The sequence below is a fragment of the Oryza sativa genome, chromosome 5 (assembly GCF_034140825.1).
Source record: "Oryza sativa Japonica Group chromosome 5, ASM3414082v1".
Lineage (NCBI taxonomy): Eukaryota > Viridiplantae > Streptophyta > Magnoliopsida > Poales > Poaceae > Oryza > Oryza sativa.
This window is the reverse complement of record NC_089039.1, coordinates 23,193,588-23,215,149: the sequence shown is the minus strand read 5'-3', so window position 1 is coordinate 23,215,149 and position 21,562 is coordinate 23,193,588. Positions and strand designations below refer to the sequence as shown.

The following is a 21,562-nucleotide window of genomic DNA, read 5'->3' as shown; positions in this document are numbered from 1 at the left end:
TGCCTGCCTACTCTACGGGTAGAAGTTATTATTACAGCTCGCTCTCGGTAGAATCGTTGTGGGCCGCGCTACCATCTGATCTCACGGCCCAACTCACGGCCCATCGGCGATGTCTCCGCTGCTATCTCTTTCGATCAACCGGTTTTCTCGGCGTCGCTGGCTGATCAACGTGTCGTAAAATCGTACTACCAATCAGAGCTGGTGAACATGCCGATCACTCCTTCCACAGCTCTCAACTGCCATACCAAACTGGATACGTGACACATGCCAATTATAGCGTATAGGAGGAGGTATTAGGCTCAATTTGTTGAATAATCAATCGTGTTTGCATGTATACGGTAATTGTATCATCTCAATGTAGTTTTAATATAGTTTAATAAAGCTTTTATTATCTTAGAAAAATACGACAATGACTTCAGATTGCCATAAGATCACGCCTTATGATTTCAAGGTGGTTTTGCACTGTTTTTCCAGTAATTAATAAGCAGTGTTGACAGAACAGAACTCAATTCATTTGATTCCACAGCGGTTTGTAGCTAGCCTTCCCGAATCTTCTCTTGGATCAGAAGCACAGTTGACACCATCAGCATATAATGGACCTTGACAGCTTTAACATGTCAAAGATGTTGCTTAAGAATATAAATAGTAGTTGCTTCTCTCAGAACAATGTAGTTAGAACTAAGCATCCTGCATTAGATGCTGATGAAGATATCTAAAAACTTTTAACAGTTGGCACCACAGCCACAAGGAATGCCTGGACAATGTTTGGCAACACGAAAATAGCATAGTTTATGCCTTTTTAGCATTAAAAGACCGTGCAGGGATTCAAAATGTTGCATGTCCCATTTCTATCTATTATATTATTAAAACAGCTTTAAAAGGAGGCACCACATTCGCTGTGGGGCTAGAAATTCCTACATTAATCGGAGAAAAAGAAAAAAAAAAGAAAAAGAGAGTCCAAGTAGAAATACAATTTAAAAATAGCTTAAATTCGGAATTAAAAATAAGCAATATTGAAAGAAGTTTCCATATAAGAACCCAATACGAGATTAATCAAAATTCAAAATAAACATAAAATAAAATAAAAAATTAGAAAAGAAAAGGAGAGTCCAAGTAGAAATACAATTTAAAAATAGCTTAAATTCGGAATCAAAAATTAGGAATATTAAAAGAAGAGTCCATATAAAAACCCAATACAAGATTAATTAAAATTCAAAATTCAAAATAAAAAAAATCCAAAATTAGCAAAAGAACAAAAGAAGAGTTAGGAATACAATTTAAAATTAGCTGAAATTCGGAATTAAAAATAAGCAATATTGAAAGAAGAATCCATATAAGAACCCAATACGAGATTAATTAAAATTCAGAATAACAAAAATAATATCCAAAATTAGAAAAATTAAAAGAGAGTTCAAGTAGGAATACAATTTTGAAACAACTAAAATTAAAAATAAAAAATAGAAATATTAAAAGAACACAATACGGTATTAACTAAAATTTGAAAAAAAAATTCTGAAATTAGAAAAAGAAAAATAAGATTTTAGTTAGGAATATAATTTATAAATAACTAAATTTTGTAATAAAAAATAAAGACTATTGAATGAAAATACCATCTAAAACACATGACGAGATAAATTAAGTAACATGCCTATAAATGAGTAGAGTGGTGGCGGTTGATACGACATATAAAAAATGTTAATAAAACACCAAATAGAAAAATAATGCGATTAAAAAGAGGGACGACAGGCAGGCCGTGAAGCAAATGAGCAAGGCGGATGCCGGGACTTCTAGAAAGTAAAAAAAATAAACCCCATTGATAATCATATTCGATTTTTAAAATCTCAATGACAATAAAAAGGAGAAGCAGCGGACGGGGTGTATAGGAGTATAGTTGCTGAGCCGCAGACGGTTGACGAGACTTCTAGAAAATAAAAAATGAACTCCAGCGATAGTTATGTTAGATTTTTAGAATCACAATGACAATAAAGAGTAGGCGGCGGACGGGCTGTAGAGGAGCATAGTGGCATCGTTTGACGAGACTTCTAAAAAATTATAAAAAATGAAACCCAACAAGACAATAAACTCTAAAAACTATAAGGTCCAAATTTTAGAGGTTCGGAACTTCTAAAAAGTAAAAAAAATCAATGATAATCATGTTTGATTTTAAAAATCTCAATAACAATAAAGAAGGGAGGCAGCGGGCGAGCTATAGAGGAGTACAATGGCAAAGCCGCTGACGGTTTGGCGGGACTTCTAAAAAGTAAAAATGAACCCAAATGATATTTATGTTCGATTTTTAAAATCTCAATAATAATAAAGAGAAGAGACAATGGACGGGCCGTAGAGAAGTATAATGGCAACGTTTGACGGGACATCTAGAAATTATAAAAACGAAACCCAACGTGACAATAAATTCTAAAAACTATAAAATCCAATTTTTAAAGATTCCAAAGAGAATGAATAGAAATAGTGGTAGATCGAGCAAGCAAATAAAGAAGGAGATGACATACGGGGTAGCAACTGGTGTGACTTTTAAAAACTATATAATTAGAAACACGAAGATGATGATGTTTGGTCTTTCAAAGTCTGAAGACAATGAGATAGCTATTTAATAAATTTTAAGTAAAATCATACTTAAAAAATATATATGATTTTGTTTGGGTGCTAGCCGCGTAATTGGGCGGGCCGCCCAGCTAGTTTACAGTACACAAGGGAAGATTAAGTGAAGGAGTCAGCAAACAAAGATTAATTTGTTTATGGAACATGACGTGACATTGGGACAAACTTGAATACTAATTAGATAATACCCCGCGCGTTGCTGCGGGATTTTGTAGGTAGAAATGGAGAGCTACACGTGAAGGTGTAAGAGATAATGTAATAGTAGCCATTGGAAATGGTAATTTTTTTCGAACAAACAACTATTTCTGTAGGATTAAATCTATGAACTGAAGTAGCAACATCCGTCAAGGTTAAGATAGAAATTTCTCAGATAGTAATAGCAACGCAAGAGACACTAATTATGATTATTGTTATTGACCTTCTCTTCAGTTAGAATGACCTGCATTTGAGGTAATCCATTTTTTATGTAAGAAATGTTAAAAGCTCAGTTTGTTGAGGTCTCCACTTGTAGATTTGCTTGGCAATTAACGAAATTGTTGGGCTTGTAGAAGAATTCGCTTGAGCAACTGCATCCACGTTCACTTGTGAAGAACGCACAAATGAAAAATGAGCAGCATATCTTGTTTGAAAGTTTGGGGATTCCTGAAGGAAAGCGCAATAAATGGCAAAGTATAGACATGCAGTGACCCGAGTAACACCTAAGGTCTCGACTTCAAATTTTTATAGGAGTGAATTTCAGATTGTATTATTTGAGGGATTAAGCTCCCAATTTAAAAGTCTGCATATATTCGGTTCACCGGTTGGATATAGAGGCCGGGTAAAAATTACCCTCAAGAAAAGAAAATGATGGTGCATGGAATGCAAGGCACCAGGAATAGAGTAATAGAGAAAAGAATGTAATAACATTTCTTAATTGGTGAGCAGTGATAACCTGCTGGATGGTTCTTGTTGAAGATCCATCTTAATTTTATCTGTTTCTTAGGATACCAATATGTCTTAGTGCTGAAAATTTCTGTCAACAGAAAAAAAACAACTTGTAGTATTTTGGATTGAAAGATCCATAAAACTGAAGATAAATAGTCGGATGGCCTTGATGAAAAACCCAATATTTGACAAACTATTCAATTTTGCTATTACAAAGAGCATTCTTTATACTCTAGCCAGAAAAGAAATGAAAAATTAAGTTATATGGGTGTAAAGTAGGATCATCATATACCAAATAAGAATCTGGATAGACATATAAAAAATTAGGGATCAATGTGTATAAAAATAGCTAGACTGTTGTTATGGAAGGAATTACTTGTACCTCTTGCACAGCATGTGTCGCAGGATGGGCATATAATAATATATAGAAATCATGTGACCAAGAATGAATATGAGGCAATTATGATTACCCAATGTATATATAGATTGCTCCAGCAGCTGTTACAACGATAGTAAGCAATTTGCATCCGGAATTCAGAATTAAAATGAACTATCGGTGCAGGTATGCAGCGTGATGTAAAATTAGTATACATACCAGTGATCCTCATACCATGAATTGTCTCCTTTAGTGAAGTGTATATACTAAATAAATTTCAATCCTGTTTAACGCTGACGGTAGAAACTTGAAGTAGAGCCGAAACAAAACCAATCCCTCCTTTCTTAATTCTTGAAGAATATGAGGGATAACAGAAACAAATCAATCTAGCATGACCGAAAGCAGAAGCCAATTTATTGGATGAAAAATATATGGCTCAAGAAGAGGAAGAAGCATACCTTCGGGAGGTTAATATACACCCCCTTGGGTGTGTTCAAGGTGAAGTCTGAGGTTGAAGATTTCAGGGGAGGACTAAGAAAACAAATCGAACGACGTTTCATGGTGAAGAGCTCGACATCCATGAAATCTGCTCGGTTTTTAATGTCAGCCATCAAGACCGCTTGTTGGTGGGTGCCGGCGGTTTCAGTTTTTTGTGATACGCCGAGGAGGCGAGCAGCCTAGGAGGTGGGGCGGAGCGAGGAGGGTGGGGAAACGACGCGGCTGGTGGGCTAGTTGCGTGCGTGGCGCGGAGGTTGAGGAAGGTGGCTCGACGGAGACACACATCGTCGGGGAGGGAGGAGGAAGAGGAGATACGCGGCTGAGACGGGCTCGCCTCTCGCGTGCGCGTAGGGGAACGCGCGACCGCGTTGCACTACGCCGCCGCCGCTCCGATTCAGAACTCAGGGCTCGGGAGGATGAGATACCGAACCCTAGACCACTGATTGGGTTGCGGGCTGCAATGCACTGACGTGGGCCTCCTTTGCTATGCTAACATGGGCCTTCTTTGCTGACTCACACGTCCTGTGAACTCAGCAGCTTTTCATTCAACGATTGAGATGCAATGTAATCAAGTGATCCAACGGCTGTCAATTGATGATGACGTGGAACACTGTGGTTTGAGCTTTAGGAGATTAATTGCACTTAGTGGGTGATAACTTTATAGGAAGAAGGGATAACAGTTTAACGATAATTATCTAATATCTTTTCTAGCTCTGAACAGCTGCATTACCAAATAAAAATATTTCTACTCCAACAAGAACAATGTATTTTCATAAAAGATAAACACTATTCAAGTAAAGAAAATCAGCAAACCAAGAATACAGTTGAATAAACTCACTTCACTATTCATCAAGGGCGATAAGATGGTCCTAGCTCCTAACCTTTCCAATGACAAGAAAAAGGTGGCATTCATATAACATTCAAAATAAACACATCGATGTCATGTGATGGGTTTCCCAACATGTAAGCTTGCATACATGTATTGTACTTCTCTACACCATATCACCCAAGGTTGATGCAAATTCCAAAATTCATGTAAGTCCAAAAAGAAAATAATATCAGTCCAATTCACCAAAAGAATATCATATCCAGTGCTATCATTAGTTTAGATGCTTCCCTACCCTACTCATGCACTCTTTGCCGCACTCTATATCAGACAAGACAGCAAGTGATGACCCTGAACAAAAACGAGGAAGAGAAGCATCAACAATGAGAGGCATCATATACTATATATAACCCTGATGCAGGCAACGTTCTTCGAGCAAGCAGGACAGCGTGCAATTTCGTACCACCATTCACTATACCACATCTCAACTCAGTCTCAAACAATCAACATTGCTGTTACTTCCGGCAGGCCAAAGGCAAGGTCTCTCTCTATACCATGTCTCTAAAGGTAAGCTGTGTGCTACTTTCTAGCTGTAACTTGTTGCTGGCAGCACGATTTAACTGTTCTTTTTTCTAAGCATATATACAGCATGATATGATGTGTTGCTACTGACTTCTTTTCACTGTTAGCAGAAGGGAAATCTAGCAGGCTGGTACAGCATTTGAAGGGCCAGCAGAGTCTGTGCATCCGTCTCCTCTACCATCTTCTTCTCCATCTGGAGAGGGATGCTCATCTCCAGTACTTTGAGTGTCGCGGCTCATCCTTCCTCTTTCTATCTTACGGGAGAGCCTGCCTGCTGCTCCAGTATCCAGGGCGAGCTGGAGGCGGGAGAGGACATTCTCCGTTACAGCTGGACAAGCAGTGATATCATCTGTTCTATCCCCCTTCAAGTGTGACTCAATCATGGTGAGTTTCTTATGCTTAAAGACCTTATGGCATGCAAAACATCTGAAGCCTGAAACTGTACTCTTGCGCCAAGCAAACTCCCACAGTTCGTGGGGTTTTCTCCCAAAGTTTCTCTTCCGAATATCAGGCCTACATATCAATTCAGTTAAGAACGCAGAATGTATAATAAGGGAGACACATGCTTCTTCAATAGAGAATGGGGTACTTTAGGGGACAAAATGCATGCAGTCGCTATGTTATATGAAGAAAGATCCTTACAGGTTACTCATACATTCATTAAAAAAAATCGAATACCTTCATTGCAAAAAAGATCATGCCATTGACAGCACTGCCACCACATTGGCGGTAAAATGCAGTGCTTCCATCACCTTAATTCTAGCACAATTAGTATACTGTGTGTGTTCCTAGAATGTGTATAGTTCAAAACTGATCATCCGAAGGTTTTGCTAAAATTAGTTGGACTGTTGGTTCCCTATGCATTCTGCCAATTTACTTTGTGGATGCATTTCATTCGAATCTTTAATGTCAGACTGCGTATAATGCATTACTGTAAACTAAAAAAGAACTACAGAAATTGAAGTATTTGACAAGGTTATCTTGTGTGGCTCTCAAGAAAAGAAAAGAAAAAGGTGTGATTGATCACACATCAACTCAACAAATTTGGTTGCATTAGCTCCTAAAGGGCCATGAGCCCATGATGTTCTCAATATATCAATAGTTCATCTCTTTCAATCACCAGAGAAGCAACAATGTACAAAATTTACTAAATGGTCTTAACAATTAGTCTTAGAAAAAAAACTATAATTCATAAACGTAAGTACATTGGGCATGCGGTTATGTACGAAATAATATGCTATAACCATTTCAGAGTTATCGAGCAAGTGACGAAAATATTAAACAAATTGTTGACTCATTTGCACAATTTAATAAAATTTTGGAATGTGTACCTGAAAATGGGATAGTAAAGGTAGATGTAGTCCTTGATAGCCATGCCAGTATCAACATCATTATTCCTAAAACATTAACAGAGAAATTCATAGTCAGATGCTTTGGTATAACTGAGCGAATTGTCATGTTTGTTTGATAAGACTGAAATCGTAAGAAGTTATCTGAATATACTCACACTGCTGCAGTTCGATTGCTGATAAGAACTTTGAGATCTGATGATGCAGTGCGCACTCTTTTGCTCCTACACTTCTCCAGAATAGCGACATTCGCATTGTAATAGTCACTGGCCTCATCATACTTCCCTTCCACAAGCAGATCATAAACATGTTGCCGCCTTGCCAGTAAAGCAAGCTCGGGGTGTGCTTGATTAATTTCACTCATTGGTACACCAGAAATGGCAGAGTATGAGTTCAAATAATTTTCAGAAACAATCTTTGTCAGGTACTCATCAACCTTGAGCCAGTCATTTCTCCGAAGGAGTGATTCAAGTATTCCCTTAACAGACTTAACGTGGGCAATGATACTGCAGTTCAAGGTAATCAGTGTGTATTATAACAGAAGAAATAACACAGAATTTTGGAAGTGTTTCATTTTTTTTTAGATAAAGGCTCAAGGAGCCTGGCTTTGATTGAAAGCTGGAAGTGTTTCATTTCATTTGTTCATGATAGTATATCAAATACTGCACATAAAAAAGGGTTCGAGTATTTGACGCGATGAGGTAGCCAAACTAGTTGTTGCACATCCCAAAATGGAGTGTGCTTTGGATATACAAATTGTACGAAATCCAGTTCTAGACAATCCATTTCAATCTATTATTTTACTACTTAGTTGTAGTCCTAGTCTTCATGAAAAGCTACTGATAAGAGGGCAACACAAGAGCTGAACTGCACTAAGACAGTTCAATAAAGTGGTATTGCCTTGAGCTGAGCTGATAAGTTGTATTGCCTTGATTTGATAAAAGCTAGATCCCACCCAAAAACAAAAATCAATAAAGTGGTGCAGAACAAGACATGTGCAAGGAAGAATGGTACATACTGTTTAGTAAAAATTCAAGGCATGAGAAGCAAGAGATATATGGATCAAATGGTGCAGAACAAGATATGTGCAGGGACTAATGGTCCACCCTCATACACATGTTTCACACTGGCCCACATTTAATCACTCCAGTATTTCATTATAGCATTATATGCAAGACATGCTTAAGGCTTCGTTCGATGCAAGCATAAAAATTGAGCTTTTCAGCGGCAAGGAAATCGGAGCAAGCAATTAACACATGATTAATTAATTATTATAAACTTGAAAAATGAGTTCATTTGAATTTTTAAAGAAACTTCTATATAAAAAGTTTTTGCAAAAAATACACCGTTTAGCAGTTTGGGAACGAGTAAGTTGAAGTTTAGAGTTGGAGTTTAGAACGGGGCCTAAGAAGAGATCAATAAAGTCCATCTCAATCTTTTGCTGTCCATCAAGATGATCTAGGTCCAATGGTTATTGGCATTCTCACCTAATTCTTAAGTAGATGGTACCTATTTTAAAAATGTCAAAACTAAGATGGGTGTGTTTTTTTTCCTTATCACTCATTTAATACATATAACACAACTTTGTTAAAAAAAAACACATGGCATAGCCAAGCCATGCTCACCTCTCATTAGTGCATAGTGGTTCTCCATAGAGTGGAAGAGAGGTCAGCATTTTCCTAGTATAAGAAACAGTAAACCAATGCTAATCAGGAAACCAAACAAAGCTACAGAGTACAGGGAAACAACAAAAAACGTGCTCACATGGATTCAGCATCCAGACTTATTTCAGGTTGTTCTGGAACATAAGAATGTAGAGAAGAGGGAGGAAAATCCATATATTGTTGTTCCTCAATGCTGGCTGGTGCCCTAATATGAGAACCAAGAAACAGTAACCATTAGAAAACCGAACAGTCGTACTGAAGAAACAACCAAACTATAGTCATGTTTCTTCAATATGCAGGCGATCTGTTGTTTCTTCGAGCTTTTGTTTCTTATGTCTGGTTAATGCAACCAAGAACCAATAATCTATTATATAATTAAAGGAATAGAAAAAAGAGCCTCCACGTTCGTTCTCATGGCCTAGAAATTCTCACATTAATCGGAAAAAAAGAAAAAGCAGAGTCCATATAGAAATACAATTCGGAAATAACTGAAATTCGGAATTAAAAAATAAGGAATATCAGAAAAGGAGACTAGAGTCCATATAGAAATACAATTAGGAAATAACTAAAATTCGGAATTAAAAAATAAGGAATATCAGAAGAGGAGACTAGAGTCCATATAGAAATACAATTAGGAAATAACTGAAATTCGGAATTAAAAAATAAAGAATATTAGAAGAGGAGACTAGAGTCCATATAGAAATACAATTAGGAAATAACTGAAATTCGGAATTAAAAAATAAAGAATATTAGAAGAGGAGACTAGAGTCCATATAGAAATACAATTAGGAAATAACTGAAATTCGGAATTAAAAAATAAAGAATATTAGAAGAGGAGACTAGAGTCCATATAGAAATACAATTAGGAAATAACTAAAATTCGGAATTAAAAATAAGCAATATTAGAAGTAGAGTAAAGAGTCCATATAGAAATACAATTAGGAAATAACTGAAATTCGGAATTAAAAATAAGGAATATTAGAAGAGAAGTATAGAGTCCATATAGAAATACAATTAGGAAATAACTGAAATTCGGAATTAAAAATAAGAAATATTAGAAGAGAAGTATAGAGTCCATATAGAAATACAATTAGGAAATAACTGAAATTCGGAATTAAAAATAATGAATATTAGAAGAGGAGTAAATAGTCCATATAGAAATACAATTAGGAAATAACTGAAATTCGGAATTAAAAATAAGGAATATTAGAAGTAGAGTATAGAGTCCATATAGAAATACAATTAGGAAATATCTGAAATTCAGAATTAAAAATAAGGAATATTAGAAGTAGAGTATAGAGTCCATATAGAAATACAATTAGGAAATAACTGAAATTCGGAATTAATAATAAGGAATATTAGAAGTAGAGTATAGAGTCCATATAGGAATTTAAAACTTACTAAAATTTAGAATAAACATAATAAAATTAAAAGTAGAGTTTAGAGTCCGTATGAAAATACAATTTACAAATAACTAAAATTCGAAATTAAGAAAAACATGGGAAGAAGAGTTTAAGGTCAATATAGGAATATAAATATAGGAATACAATTTAGAAGTAACTGAAATTCGAAATTAAAAATTAAAGAATATTGAAAGATGAGTTTAGAGTCCACATAGAAATACAATTAGAAATAACAAAAATTCAGAAATAAAAATAAATAATATTGGAAGAAGAGCATAGAGTCTATATAGAAATACAATTTACAGAAAATTCGGAATTTAAAAAAAAAGAAATATTAAAAGACGAGTCTAGAGTCCATATAGGAATATATATAATTTACAAATAACTAAAATTTGATATTAAAAATAATTAATAACTAGCACGTATATAAAATATAATATGAATATTACACATTGTAGTTTTGTAAAGTTATTGCAAAATTTAAAATTATGTTGTCATTTTAATATATTTGAATAATATAATGAGAAAACATACATGCTATTATATGAGAGAAAATATAAAGATGTTAGCCGCGCAATCTGTACAGGCAACCATGCTAGTTATCAGAAAAGTAAACAGAAATACTGAAGAAATAGATATCATATGGTTGGACTTAATCAGTGCATTTGAACAATTTGCAGGCAGCAACTAACATTCCAAACGGACTAAACCAACCAAAACATAACGAAGAAGGGGATATGACTCCTTGTTCTATATACAAGAGCAGCATACTGTTTCTGTGCTGCATTAACGGAAACACATATCACCTCATGGTTTTGATTCAACTCTAACGTAATGCACAACAATGTCAATTGAGCAGAAGTCATGGCCATTCTGGCCTTCTGGCCTTCTCCGATCCACTTAAATGAATCTGGGGATGCACTTGGAGCTGTGCCCGTGATCGAAAATGCTTTCAAGATGAAAAGAACACAAGAACTTTCGGGAATATTTTTTTCCAGGTGAGAGCAAATCATATTCCATATTCAATCGGTGATAAACGATCTTGTGAGGCTTCAAACGACGAGGGTTTTAACTGAAACCTAAACTTCTCTCAAGAACAAAGAACACGAAAACTTCAGAAACTAATCATACACGAGTGCTTGCCGGCTGGAGAGCTAAAAAAATATCCAAAGTGAAAATCCAATCAGATGGCGTCGCAAAAACTCGTCGTGGTAGTGAATTTTCGTGCCTAATCACTTTCGCGGAGAACAGGATCTTCACCAACAAGTTCGCACGAAATTGAGTAGAAAAAGAAACAAGCAGAGAGATTAAGAAGGCTTCAAGGAAACCCGAAAGTGCTTTCAAGACGAAGAGAACACAAGAGCTTCCGGAAATATTTTCAGATGAGAAATCGCAGACTTCACAGAATTCAAATAAAATCCACAAAGTGAAAATCCGAGCAGATGCATTTTGATCGGCGATGCACGATCCTGCAAGGCTCCAAACTGGGAGGGGTTTAGCCACTAAACCCTGAAGTGCTCTGAGCCTTCGAAGAACAAAGAACACACGAAACTTCAGAAACTAGTCAACACACGAGAGCTTGCAGGCTAAAGAGCTCGAGAAGAAGCCAAAGCGAAAATCCAATCAAATGACTCGCGGTGGTGAATTTTCGTGCATAATCACCTTCAGAAAAGAGCAGAATATTCCTCACGGAACAAACTCGCACGGCATTGAGTAGCAAACGAAACAAGCAGGAAACGAAACGCAAGGGCTTACCCTTTTCCGCCATCATCCTGATCCTCCTGGTCCGCCATCCCGGTGAGGAAGACGATGAGCAATCGACGAGGAGGGGAGGAGGAGGTGGTGGTGGTGATGGTTTGCTTCTTCTTCCTGGTTCCGTTTGCGAGTGGGGCCCCCTTGACAGCACCTCCTTTTCCGAAATATATACGCCGCTATTGCCACTCTCTTGGCGCGTGGTTGGTACCAACCGTCCATTTTGCCTTGCGATTCGTGCTGAAGTTGATGCTTCCTTCCAGTGAAGGCGCGGCACAGGGCGTACCCAATAGCATGTGGTCCCCGCTAAACACGCATGTGGGCCAGCGCGGACCCACCGACTCTGGGGTAGGGCGGCGACCGGCCGCCGTCCGTACCTGCGCCGGCGAACCCCAACCTCTGAAGCCCCGACCGCCGCCGCCGCCGTCGCCTGGCGCCATGACCCCGCTCCTCGACCGGGACATCGCTGGCTCGCCGCGTGCCCTCGGGCCACGGTGCCTGCGAGCCTCTGACTGCCGCCTTGTCCCTCGCCGCCGATGCGCTGACCGCCTGACGCCACGAGCCCGCAACCGAGCCATCTGCGCCCGCCTCCTGGCCGCGTGCTGCTCCGCGCCGCCGCCTTTTCTGGCTCCACGCCGCCGCCGCGCCATCGCCATGGTTTACCGCACACTCCGCCGCCTCTCCTCTGGACAATGCTCCTGCTTTGGAATGGTGGTATCTGCTCGGCCGCTTAGGCATGGAAAGCCCAGATGCTAGTAATAAACAAGGAAAAAGTCCACTTTGACTCCCTTAATTGTTCACCGAATCTAATTCATGACTCTTAACTACAAAACCGGACAAGATGACTCCCCCAATTACTAAAACCAGTATAAATTGAATCCCTCAGCGGTTTTAGAGGGCAGTTTTGCTGACGTGGCATGCTGACTTGGCCCATTATGCTGATGTGTCAGCCTAGTCATGAGGCCCACATGCAATTGATTAGGGAAAAATATAAAAATCATAGGGCCAGCTTGTCAGGGCCCTCTTCTCCCTCTATCTTTGAAAAAAAACAGCAGAGCAACCGCTGTCGGCGGCAATGGCGATGGCGGTGGTGCGGGCGGCAGCGGTGGATGGCGATGCGATGGCTGTCTGTGGCGCCGCTTCGCCTCGTCGCCCTCCTCCTCCTCCTTCGTGGCCGACTGCTGCATCGCGCGCCCCGCCCTTGTGGAGCGCGGCGCCGCTCTCGCCGACCGCCTGGAGGTGGCGCGCTCGCTTCTCGGCGAGAACGGCTACACCATCACGCACTGTAGATGAGGGCCCGTCTGGCAAATCCTCTGGCGCAACCTTGTCGCCGAGACGCTGCACCCGTCACGCGTCCGCCTGGCGGGGAGGCCGAGGAAGGATACAACAGATCAACAGCAACTCGTGTTTCCTGGTAACAACTGCAGAGCTGAGTAGGACACAAGCCGCCGCAAGATTTCATCAGTGATAATCTTCTTTTGAAAATTAATCATCAGTGATAATCGAGCGGGGCAGGCGTATCCTTGAGATCCATCCCCTGGAAATGGACATCCTGCATGCACATCACAAGCAAAAATAATTCAGTCATCTCAAACCTACACAAAGCACACATCAAGCTTGGGAATCCACACGCACGCACGTACCGATGCGAAATGGTTGACGTCGCGGTGGTGCGCCTCGTTGGCGCGGACGACGACGACGACGTCCTTGAGCGTGGCGCCGGCGGGGAGCCGCCAGTAGTCGATGGCGATCGGCGACGCAGGGACGTTCTCGATCTTGCCGGCCTCGTTGTCCTTGAGGTACTTGGTGTAGGAGTGGATGGCCTCCTTCTCGAGGTAGCCGACGACGCGGTGCGCGAGCTTGGGGGAGAGGAGGTAGCCGAGGAAGTAGGCGTTGAAGAAGACGCGCTGGACGGCGAGCACGAGTGTGCGCTCGTACCACCTCGGCTTGGCCACCTCCATGAAGGTCATGAGGTGCATCCGCTCGTTCTCGGCCTCCTCTAGCAGCGCGCGTATCTAGCCGCCACTGTGCTCGAAGCTGGTGGCGCTGGCTCAGTCCCAGGCCTTCCTCTCCGACTGCCTCATCAACGCCACCACTGGTCACCCCTTCATCTTTGAGGGCGCCTTCTTCCTCTCCCTCACCATCCGCATCAACTTCGGCACCCCCACCACGCCACCACCGACCCCGTCCGCTACCCCGACGACCGCGTCTGGGAGTCCGACATGGCGGCAGCCCAACTTCCTCGTTGAGGTCGCGCCCGCTACCGCCCAGACCTGACCAAGGCTCGAGAGCGAAGCTCGGCGGTCGTCGCCGCCGGCGCCGCCCCCCGCCTTCTGAATTGGGAGGGAGAGAGAGATAAGGGGGAGATTGGGGAGGATGAGGAAGGGATAGACTAACATGTGGGCCCCACAAATTCTTCTTCTATGTGAATGACGAATTGGTCCCACGTGTATGTTTTTAGTTATAATGCCACCTAAGCGTCACGTCAATAGCAGACCAAGTCAACATTGCCATGTAGACGCCACGTCAGCGAAACCACTCTTCAAAACCGCCAAGGGATTCAATTTGTACCGGTTTTATTAATTAGGGGAGTCATCCTACCCGGTTTTCTAGTTAAGAGTCATGAATTAGATTCGATGAACAATTAAGGGAGTCCAAGTGGACTTTTTCCAATAAACAAGCACCCTGTTGGGCTAATTTTGTGCAGTGTTTGGCCCATGGGTTTAAGCAATTGCATATGTGCAGAAAAGGAAAAAGTCCAATTTGACTTCCTTCATTGTACGCCGAATGTAATTCGTACCCCTTAACCAGAAAATCGGATAGGACGACTCCTCGAACTAATGAAACCAGTGCAATTTGACTCCCTCAGCGGTTTTGGAGAGCGGTTTTGCTGACGTGGCGCTGACATGGCATTAGAATTGAAAAATAATCAGTGGGACCCATCTGTCATTTACACACACAAAAATACTGTGGGACCAACTGACATGTGGGGTCCACATGTCATCCTCTCCTTCCCTCCTTCCTCCTCCCTCTCTCCCCTCTCTCTTTCTCTCCCCCTCTCTTGGCCGGAGTGGCGACGGCGGCATGCGGGCGAGGACCAAAGCGGCGGCAGCGGCGAGCAGGAGGCGGGGGATCTAGGCGGCGTTGTTGCTGGAACCACGCCCACGACGGCGTCACCAGACGAGCACGGGGAGCTTGGCCTCGGCAAAGGCGACAGAGTAGTCAAGGCGGAGGAGCGTAGAGACGTTGGGGGAGATGGCGCGGTCATGGGAGGCGGCGTCGGTGGAGCGCAACGCCGCCGAGCTCGTGTGCGCCCTCCGCGCCGTTGTGATACTCCTCTACCTCCATCGCCGCTAACCGAAGCGTCGCCGCCTTCCGAGGCTATTGTCGGTGGTGGAGAAGGGAAAGGGGAGAGGTGGCGCCGCCGAGATCTCGCCCACCCTCCGCCGCCGAGCTCGGGAGCGTCCTCCACACCGTCGAGCTACTCCCCTTCCTCCGCCATCGCCTGCCGAAGCGCCGCCGCTGTCCGAGAAGGGAGAAGGGAGAGGCAGCGCAGCGGAAGGGGGGAAGGGGACACGGACGACGATGACGACATGGATATGGCGAGGTGGAGCTGGAGGGGGTGGTGGACACTCCAGCGCCCGCCTCCCGTACGCCGCCGATCTGTCTCTAGCCCCGCATGTACGCCGCCGTCGACACTCCGGCCCCCGCTTGCCGCTGCCATCGATCCCCGCGTGCGTCCGGAGGGGGGAGAGAAAAGAGAGAAGGGAGAGAGAGAGGGAGGAGGAAGAAGGGAAGGAGAAGGATGACATGTGGGCCCCACATGCTAGTGGGTCCCACAATATATTTTGTATGAATAACAGATGGGTCCCACTGATTTTTTTTTCAATTCTAAAACCATATCAGCGCCACGTGGGACGAAGTCCGGGTTAACACTGCCACGTCAGCGCCATGTCAGCAAAACCGCCGAGAGAGTCAAATTGCACTGTTTCGTTAGTTCGGAGAGTCGTCCTATCCGGTTTTCTGGTTAAGGGGTATGAATTAGATTCGGCGTACAATTAAGTGAGTCAAATTGGACTTTTTCCTGCAGAAAAAGCGTTACAAGATTCTGATCTTTATTCTTCTGCATTTTAATTTGAGTGATTTTACCGTCCTTAAGAAGATACTGGAAAGTAATATATATTCTAGTATAAAATTTCATATCTCTTGATACTTTCGGTATTAGAAAATACTATATTTACACTAAAAATTTTGGTGCTTTTAATTAAAAAAATTCTTTTAGTTTACTCCTAGTTTGGAGCATACAGGATTCTATTTCTAATTGAAACCGGCAATTGAGTCCACTGTGGGTAAGTAGAACGATGATTTCGAACAAAAGGACAGCATCGAAAATTTATGTGGATAAAAAACGTAAGAGTAAAGTGCACGGTCGATCCCTAAACTTGTAGGGCCATGTATCTAAATCTCCAAACTCTTATTTAGATCATAGAACTCGTCAAAGTGTATTATTCCGGCCCCAAACTGCCATGGTCCCTTCGAGATCGTATGTGGCATTGGCGTGGCATGCCACATAAACAATGACGTGTATCATCATTAACTCTACAATGACAAATGGAGCCTCGGCATCCAAAGCATGAAGAAGAAAAAAGGAAATGAAAAGTAAAAAGGAGAAAATAAAATAAAATTTTTGAATGGGTCCTATTTGTTAGTCTGTGTAGGATTGGTGAATATGATATATCAGCATTTGTGTGGCATGACATGTTAGCGTCACGTAGGATCTTGGAAGGGCCGTGGTAATTTGGAACCAAAATGACACATTTTAGCAGGTTTTAGATCTAAATATATATTTTGAGAGTTTAGGCACTTATAAACTATATAACACTGTTATACAATTTTAGGAACTTGTCGTGCACTTTACTCAAAATGAAATGCTAAGGAACAATTGGGAAACCAAATTGATTGTGTCCATATGCTTATTTCAACCAATTAATAGAAAATATATTCTATGATATTATATTTGATGATGCGATTCTACAATATGACAGTGGTACTGAAATTTCGCAAAAGCTTTGCGCGTCGTTGTATAACGTGGCATACTATCTAGTAACTTCAACAAAAGAAACAGGTGTCATAGAGGTTTTCGATTCTAGTCTTTCAATTGTGTTTCCTTATTTCCTGGTCTTTGCGTTGTAGGCTCAGATTGCGATTTGTGCATCACATTATTGTGCAGCCCTTTAGCATATTGTCCCTTTCCCACCCAGGTCACTTGATAATGACATTGCATACCTCTCTCCAGTTTCCAGTGCCCCAGAAGTATGCTTTTTGACGTAGTCTTGGCCTCTTTGGCCCATGGGTTCGACCATGCTGAGTTATAATTGCATATACAGATACTTAAAGTGGTAGGACAAGATTCTGATATATTATGCGAAAGATTCCGATTCAACTATTCCCAAAACCAAATAGTATCATTCGCCTTAGAGCTGCTAATCAGAAGTTTCTCTAGAATTATTCTCGAGACAAGTCCAGTTAGCTAGTTGGCTGGCTCATATGATGATATGAATGTTGAGAATAATGTTTTTATGCACGTAGTCCAAGCAAAATGTGGCATATGCAGCTCCACACTAAAGTAAAGTATTGTTTCGCTCAGCATTTGCCTTGTACAAAGTCTCCAGTAGAGCAGTACTATCACCATGTCATTACGCATCCAGTTGTACGATAGCCTCCTCCCAACTAACCCAACAAGGCTAATAACACGGTAAACCCCAACGAAGCTCACGAAGACACGGACAGAAACCACACACGCGTAAACGACGACACGCGCGCCGGCGCCATGGGCCTCCCCGGCCGGCGCAACCCGTTGCTGAGCGCGAGGCGCGCGGCGGCGTCCCTCCGGAGGAGCAGACGGCTGCCCGTCTATGTCGCCGCAGTCTTCTTCGTCGCCTCCGTCCTCCTCATGTTCCGCGACGAGATCCTTTATCTGACGACGGCAAGGTCGCCGTCGTCGTCGTTGCCGACAACGGGAGGATCAGCCGGCGGCGCCGGGCTCGCCCGGAAGGAGGAGCTAGTATCTGTCAACAAGCCAGTCTTGCTTGGTCACGGCGGCAAACCGGAGAAGCACCACAGCGTGACGGAGAGGCACCGGCCGAAGGTCAGCGCGAAGAGGCGGCCGAACAAGAAGGCGGCCAAGGCGGCGAGGAAGAAGTTCATGGCGTCGCCGTCGGTCGCCGCCGGCGCCGAGGTGAACGTGCCGGAGACGTGCAACCTGTCCAAGGGCAAGTGGGTGTTCGACAACGCGACGTACCCGCTGTACCGCGAGCAGGAGTGCGAGTACCTGACGGCGCAGGTGACGTGCACGCGGAACGGGCGGCGCGACGACGGCTACCAGAAGTGGCGGTGGCAGCCGAGGGACTGCGACCTCCCGCTCGCCTTCGACGCGAGGCTGTTCATGGAGCGGCTCCGCGGGAAGCGCCTCATGTTCGTCGGCGACTCGCTGAACCGCAACCAGTGGGAGTCCATGGTGTGCCTGGTGCGGCCGGCGCTGTCGCCGGGGAAGAGCTACGTGACGTGGTGGGACGGCCAGCGGGTCGTCCTCCACGCTTGGGAGTACAACGCGACTGTGGAGTTCTACTGGGCGCCGTTCCTCGTCGAGTCCAACTCCGACGACCCCAAGGCGCACAGCATCCGGGACCGCGTCATCAAGCCCGAGGCGATCGCCGCGCACGCCGGCGACTGGGTCGGCGTCGACTACCTCGTCTTCAACACGTACATCTGGTGGATGAACACGGTCAACATGAAAGTCGTGTAAGCTACCGCTATCTCTCTCGTGCCATTGTCCAACCAGATTACCAACCCGCCATGACCAATTCACCGTGATCAGGAGGCCGACGGGGAAGACGTGGGAGGAGTACGACGAGGTGGGTCGGATCGAGGCGTACAGGAGAGTGCTCGACACATGGGCGACCTGGGTGAACGACAACGTCGACCCGGCCCGCACGTCCGTGTTCTTCATGAGCGTCTCCCCTCTTCACATCAGGTGAGCAAAATCCTAGCTAGCTACACACATACGTACATTTTCTCCCGTGCAATTTCGTATTCCTATCAAAATTTGACCAGGAACAAAAGAAACGCGCTCGATTTTAAGTTGATTAATTAGTCACATACATGATTCATTTTTTCCTAATTTTTTTAAGGATATAGAAAACATGTCTTAAGACGGGCATTACATGGTCCATGGGATGACCACATTGGCATTGCATCCCATTTAGAATGTATTCTGGAGTGACATGTTTGTTTCTTCTAGTTTCTCTGTGGACTTTAGCCAGTCCACAACGTGCGTCACATAAGCGACTTGGCGCCAACCGGGGTGACAAATCAACAAATGAGGTAGCTTTCAACCGCTAGCGTGCCGAGCATGTTACATTAGTTTTGGAAACTAGGATGAAAGCTCCACATGTGTGTAGTTCACTACTAGTTCTGTGCTCTGTACAGGACCATCACATGGTTGCACGATTGAATTACATGCACATCATCACAATACTACAATATCACGAGTTTTATACTCCCCAAGGTAGGTGGATGGATTTTCTGTGTGTCAGAATACTTCGAGGTCTATTTTTTTTTTATTTTTCGTACTTGAATTGAAAGCATGCCCAGCTCACACAGAATCCTAGGCATTGACTTTTAGAACGGTCAACATGATCTATACTACTCCAACTTACGTATAAATCTCAGTAAACAAACTTACTATTACGTGACGACCAAATTTGTTACTGATCAAACATGTACATGTGTAAATGATCAGCCCGGAGGCGTGGGGCAACCCGGGCGGGGTGCGGTGCGCGAAGGAGGACGCGCCGGTGCAGAACTGGCACGGCCCGCTGTGGCTGGGCACGGACTGGGACATGTTCCGCGCGGCGAGGAACGCGTCCCGCGCCGCGGGGCGCGTCCCGGTCACGTTCGTGGACGTGACGGCGATGTCGGAGCTCCGCAAGGACGGGCACACGTCGGTGCACACCATCCGTCAGGGCCGCGTGCTGACGCCGGAGCAGCAGGCCGACCCGGCCACGTACGCGGACTGCATCCACTGGTGCCTCCCCGGCGTCCCCGACGTCTGGAACCTCATGCTCTACGCCCGTATCCTCTCCAGGCCGCCGGCGGCGGCCGGTCACGTGGCGTGACCGACCATATGTGTACAGATACTGTTTGTTTGTTTGTTCGTTCGTTGATGGGTTGCCAGCTGCCTGCACGGTTAGTTTTAGTTTTTGCCTTTCGCTTTTGTTGCTTCTCGATTATTATTTTCTCATATGCGAGATATAAAGGAGGTGGTTGGTGGCGATCGAGGTGATTGATGGTCATGTGACGCAACATTCTTGACCGGATTGTGTGGCACGAGTTAAGCGGGGAACATCTGCAGTAGTAGTAGTTACATGGTTGAAGGGGCGTGCGCCGTGGCGCGACGCGAATAAATGTCGTGTGACGGTGTGAGCGAGTACCGTGTAGATAGAAGGGCAGAATAGATATTCCAACACTCAGATTTACACAGCTTATTACTTCTGTAATACTCCATGAAATTTGTTATTCTTTTATCAATACTAGAAAAATGCCCGTGCATTGTAACGGATAAATGCGTTGTTTTTTTTCCAGTGGTACGATCTATCAAGATCAGTTACAACGCACTGGTATTTTGCTAGTTAAATTAGATTTTTTGGTTAAACATTATTCGTGCATCAGTGCATGCTATTTAGTCTTTATTAAGTTATGAGGCATATTCTTTTGTGCTGTAGTGCATGTATGGCTCGGGACATGAAGAATTTATTATGGTATATTTGTTTGGTTTATCTATTGATGTGTACGATGGCTTGAAGTCAACCATAGTTAATTAATGCCTTAACAGCAGGTACCTGAGACTACGCTAAAATGAGTTGAACAATATGGTAAATGAATACTGTGATGCGGTAGCTCATTAGTGGGTAGTACCAAAAACCATGAATAAAACATTCAAAAAATGGAAAGATAAGAGTAGAAGAAATTCATTTTGAAAACCCAAAGGGATCAGTATTTAAAGTTCACCTCAACTATTTACATGGAATTGTTCACCATGAGAGGTGAAGCCACAAAAGCACTTGCTCTTACTCGATTTGGAGACTATAGACCCATCATCCAGCTCCGGTGGGGCATGATCATCCCAGGCAACCAAATGAATGGGCCATGGGGGCAGCAAGCATGCAGGAGGCCTAGCCAGCCCACAGAAATCCGATGTCCCTCGCTTGTTCACTTGTGTACACGATGGGGCGCGCATGTACATGCGGAATTCCAAACCGACTCAATAAACTTAACGTACGAAATTCCTAGCAAAAGCATCTTTTTTTTTAATGCCGGGGGGGAGGGAACTCCCCACCTGAATTAAAATTAAAGAAACATCAAAACTGTACAAACCATACAAGAAGAAAAGAGGAAGCATAACAGAGCGAAAGAAAAGAAGAAAGAGAGAGAGAAAACAAACAAGAGAGATTACATTAGGTGGAGAGGAGAGGAGAAGGATGCAAGCCAAGACGAAAGAACCGCCCGGT

The 21,562-nt window shown here is 43.2% G+C and overlaps 2 protein-coding genes, 1 long non-coding RNA gene and 1 pseudogene across 6 annotated transcripts; 1 reads left to right on the top strand and 3 right to left on the bottom strand.

The window, feature by feature from the left end:
* Nucleotides 1-420: 420 nt before the first annotated feature.
* On the bottom strand, nt 421-4,808 carry LOC9268023 (uncharacterized). 4 transcript variants are annotated; one of them, XR_010741244.1, is made up of 5 exons: nt 4,378-4,808; nt 4,139-4,269; nt 3,926-4,041; nt 3,551-3,631; nt 421-607 (listed from the first exon to the last, which is right to left on the bottom strand). It is a non-coding gene; the product is annotated as an uncharacterized lncRNA (long non-coding RNA). The 4 variants fall into 4 exon arrangements; XR_010741243.1 differs by having other exon boundaries at nt 421-599; XR_010741242.1 differs by lacking the exon at nt 421-607 and having other exon boundaries at nt 3,326-3,631.
* Nucleotides 4,809-5,364: 556 nt separating this feature from the next.
* LOC107277491 (uncharacterized) lies at nt 5,365-12,616 on the bottom strand. Its single transcript, XM_015782672.3, has 6 exons — nt 11,997-12,616; nt 8,939-9,043; nt 8,800-8,853; nt 7,333-7,680; nt 7,157-7,222; nt 5,365-6,338 (listed from the first exon to the last, which is right to left on the bottom strand). Exons 1-6 carry the CDS (start codon nt 12,032-12,034, stop codon nt 5,945-5,947), a joined length of 1,005 nt encoding a protein of 334 aa, XP_015638158.1. The 5' UTR covers nt 12,035-12,616; the 3' UTR covers nt 5,365-5,944.
* An 869-nt stretch (nt 12,617-13,485) lies between these two features.
* On the bottom strand, nt 13,486-14,217 carry LOC107280973 (ubiquinol oxidase 1c, mitochondrial-like; annotated as a pseudogene).
* A 3,552-nt stretch (nt 14,218-17,769) lies between these two features.
* On the top strand, nt 17,770-20,660 carry LOC4339070 (protein trichome birefringence-like 28). Its single transcript, NM_001420532.1, has 3 exons — nt 17,770-18,794; nt 18,871-19,026; nt 19,795-20,660. Exons 1-3 carry the CDS (start codon nt 17,824-17,826, stop codon nt 20,168-20,170), a joined length of 1,503 nt encoding a protein of 500 aa, NP_001407461.1. The 5' UTR covers nt 17,770-17,823; the 3' UTR covers nt 20,171-20,660.
* The last annotated feature ends 902 nt before the right edge of the window (nt 20,661-21,562 follow it).

Excerpts from the sequence above, each read along its gene's own strand:
- LOC107277491 (XM_015782672.3), bottom strand. The coding sequence starts at position 12,034 with ATGGCGGACCAGGAGGATCAGGATGATGGCGGAAAAGG. Across the intron at positions 8,854-8,938 it reads AGTCTGGATGCTGAATCCAT|GAAAATGCTGACCTCTCTTC; the intron begins GTGAGCACGTTT and ends TTCTTATACTAG. Across the intron at positions 6,339-7,156 it reads CTTTACTATCCCATTTTCAG|GCCTGATATTCGGAAGAGAA; the intron begins GTACACATTCCA and ends ATTGATATGTAG.
- LOC4339070 (NM_001420532.1), top strand. The coding sequence starts at position 17,824 with ATGGGCCTCCCCGGCCGGCGCAACCCGTTGCTGAGCGCGAGGCGCGCG. Across the intron at positions 18,795-18,870 it reads ACGGTCAACATGAAAGTCGT|GAGGCCGACGGGGAAGACGT; the intron begins GTAAGCTACCGC and ends CACCGTGATCAG. Across the intron at positions 19,027-19,794 it reads GTCTCCCCTCTTCACATCAG|CCCGGAGGCGTGGGGCAACC; the intron begins GTGAGCAAAATC and ends GTAAATGATCAG.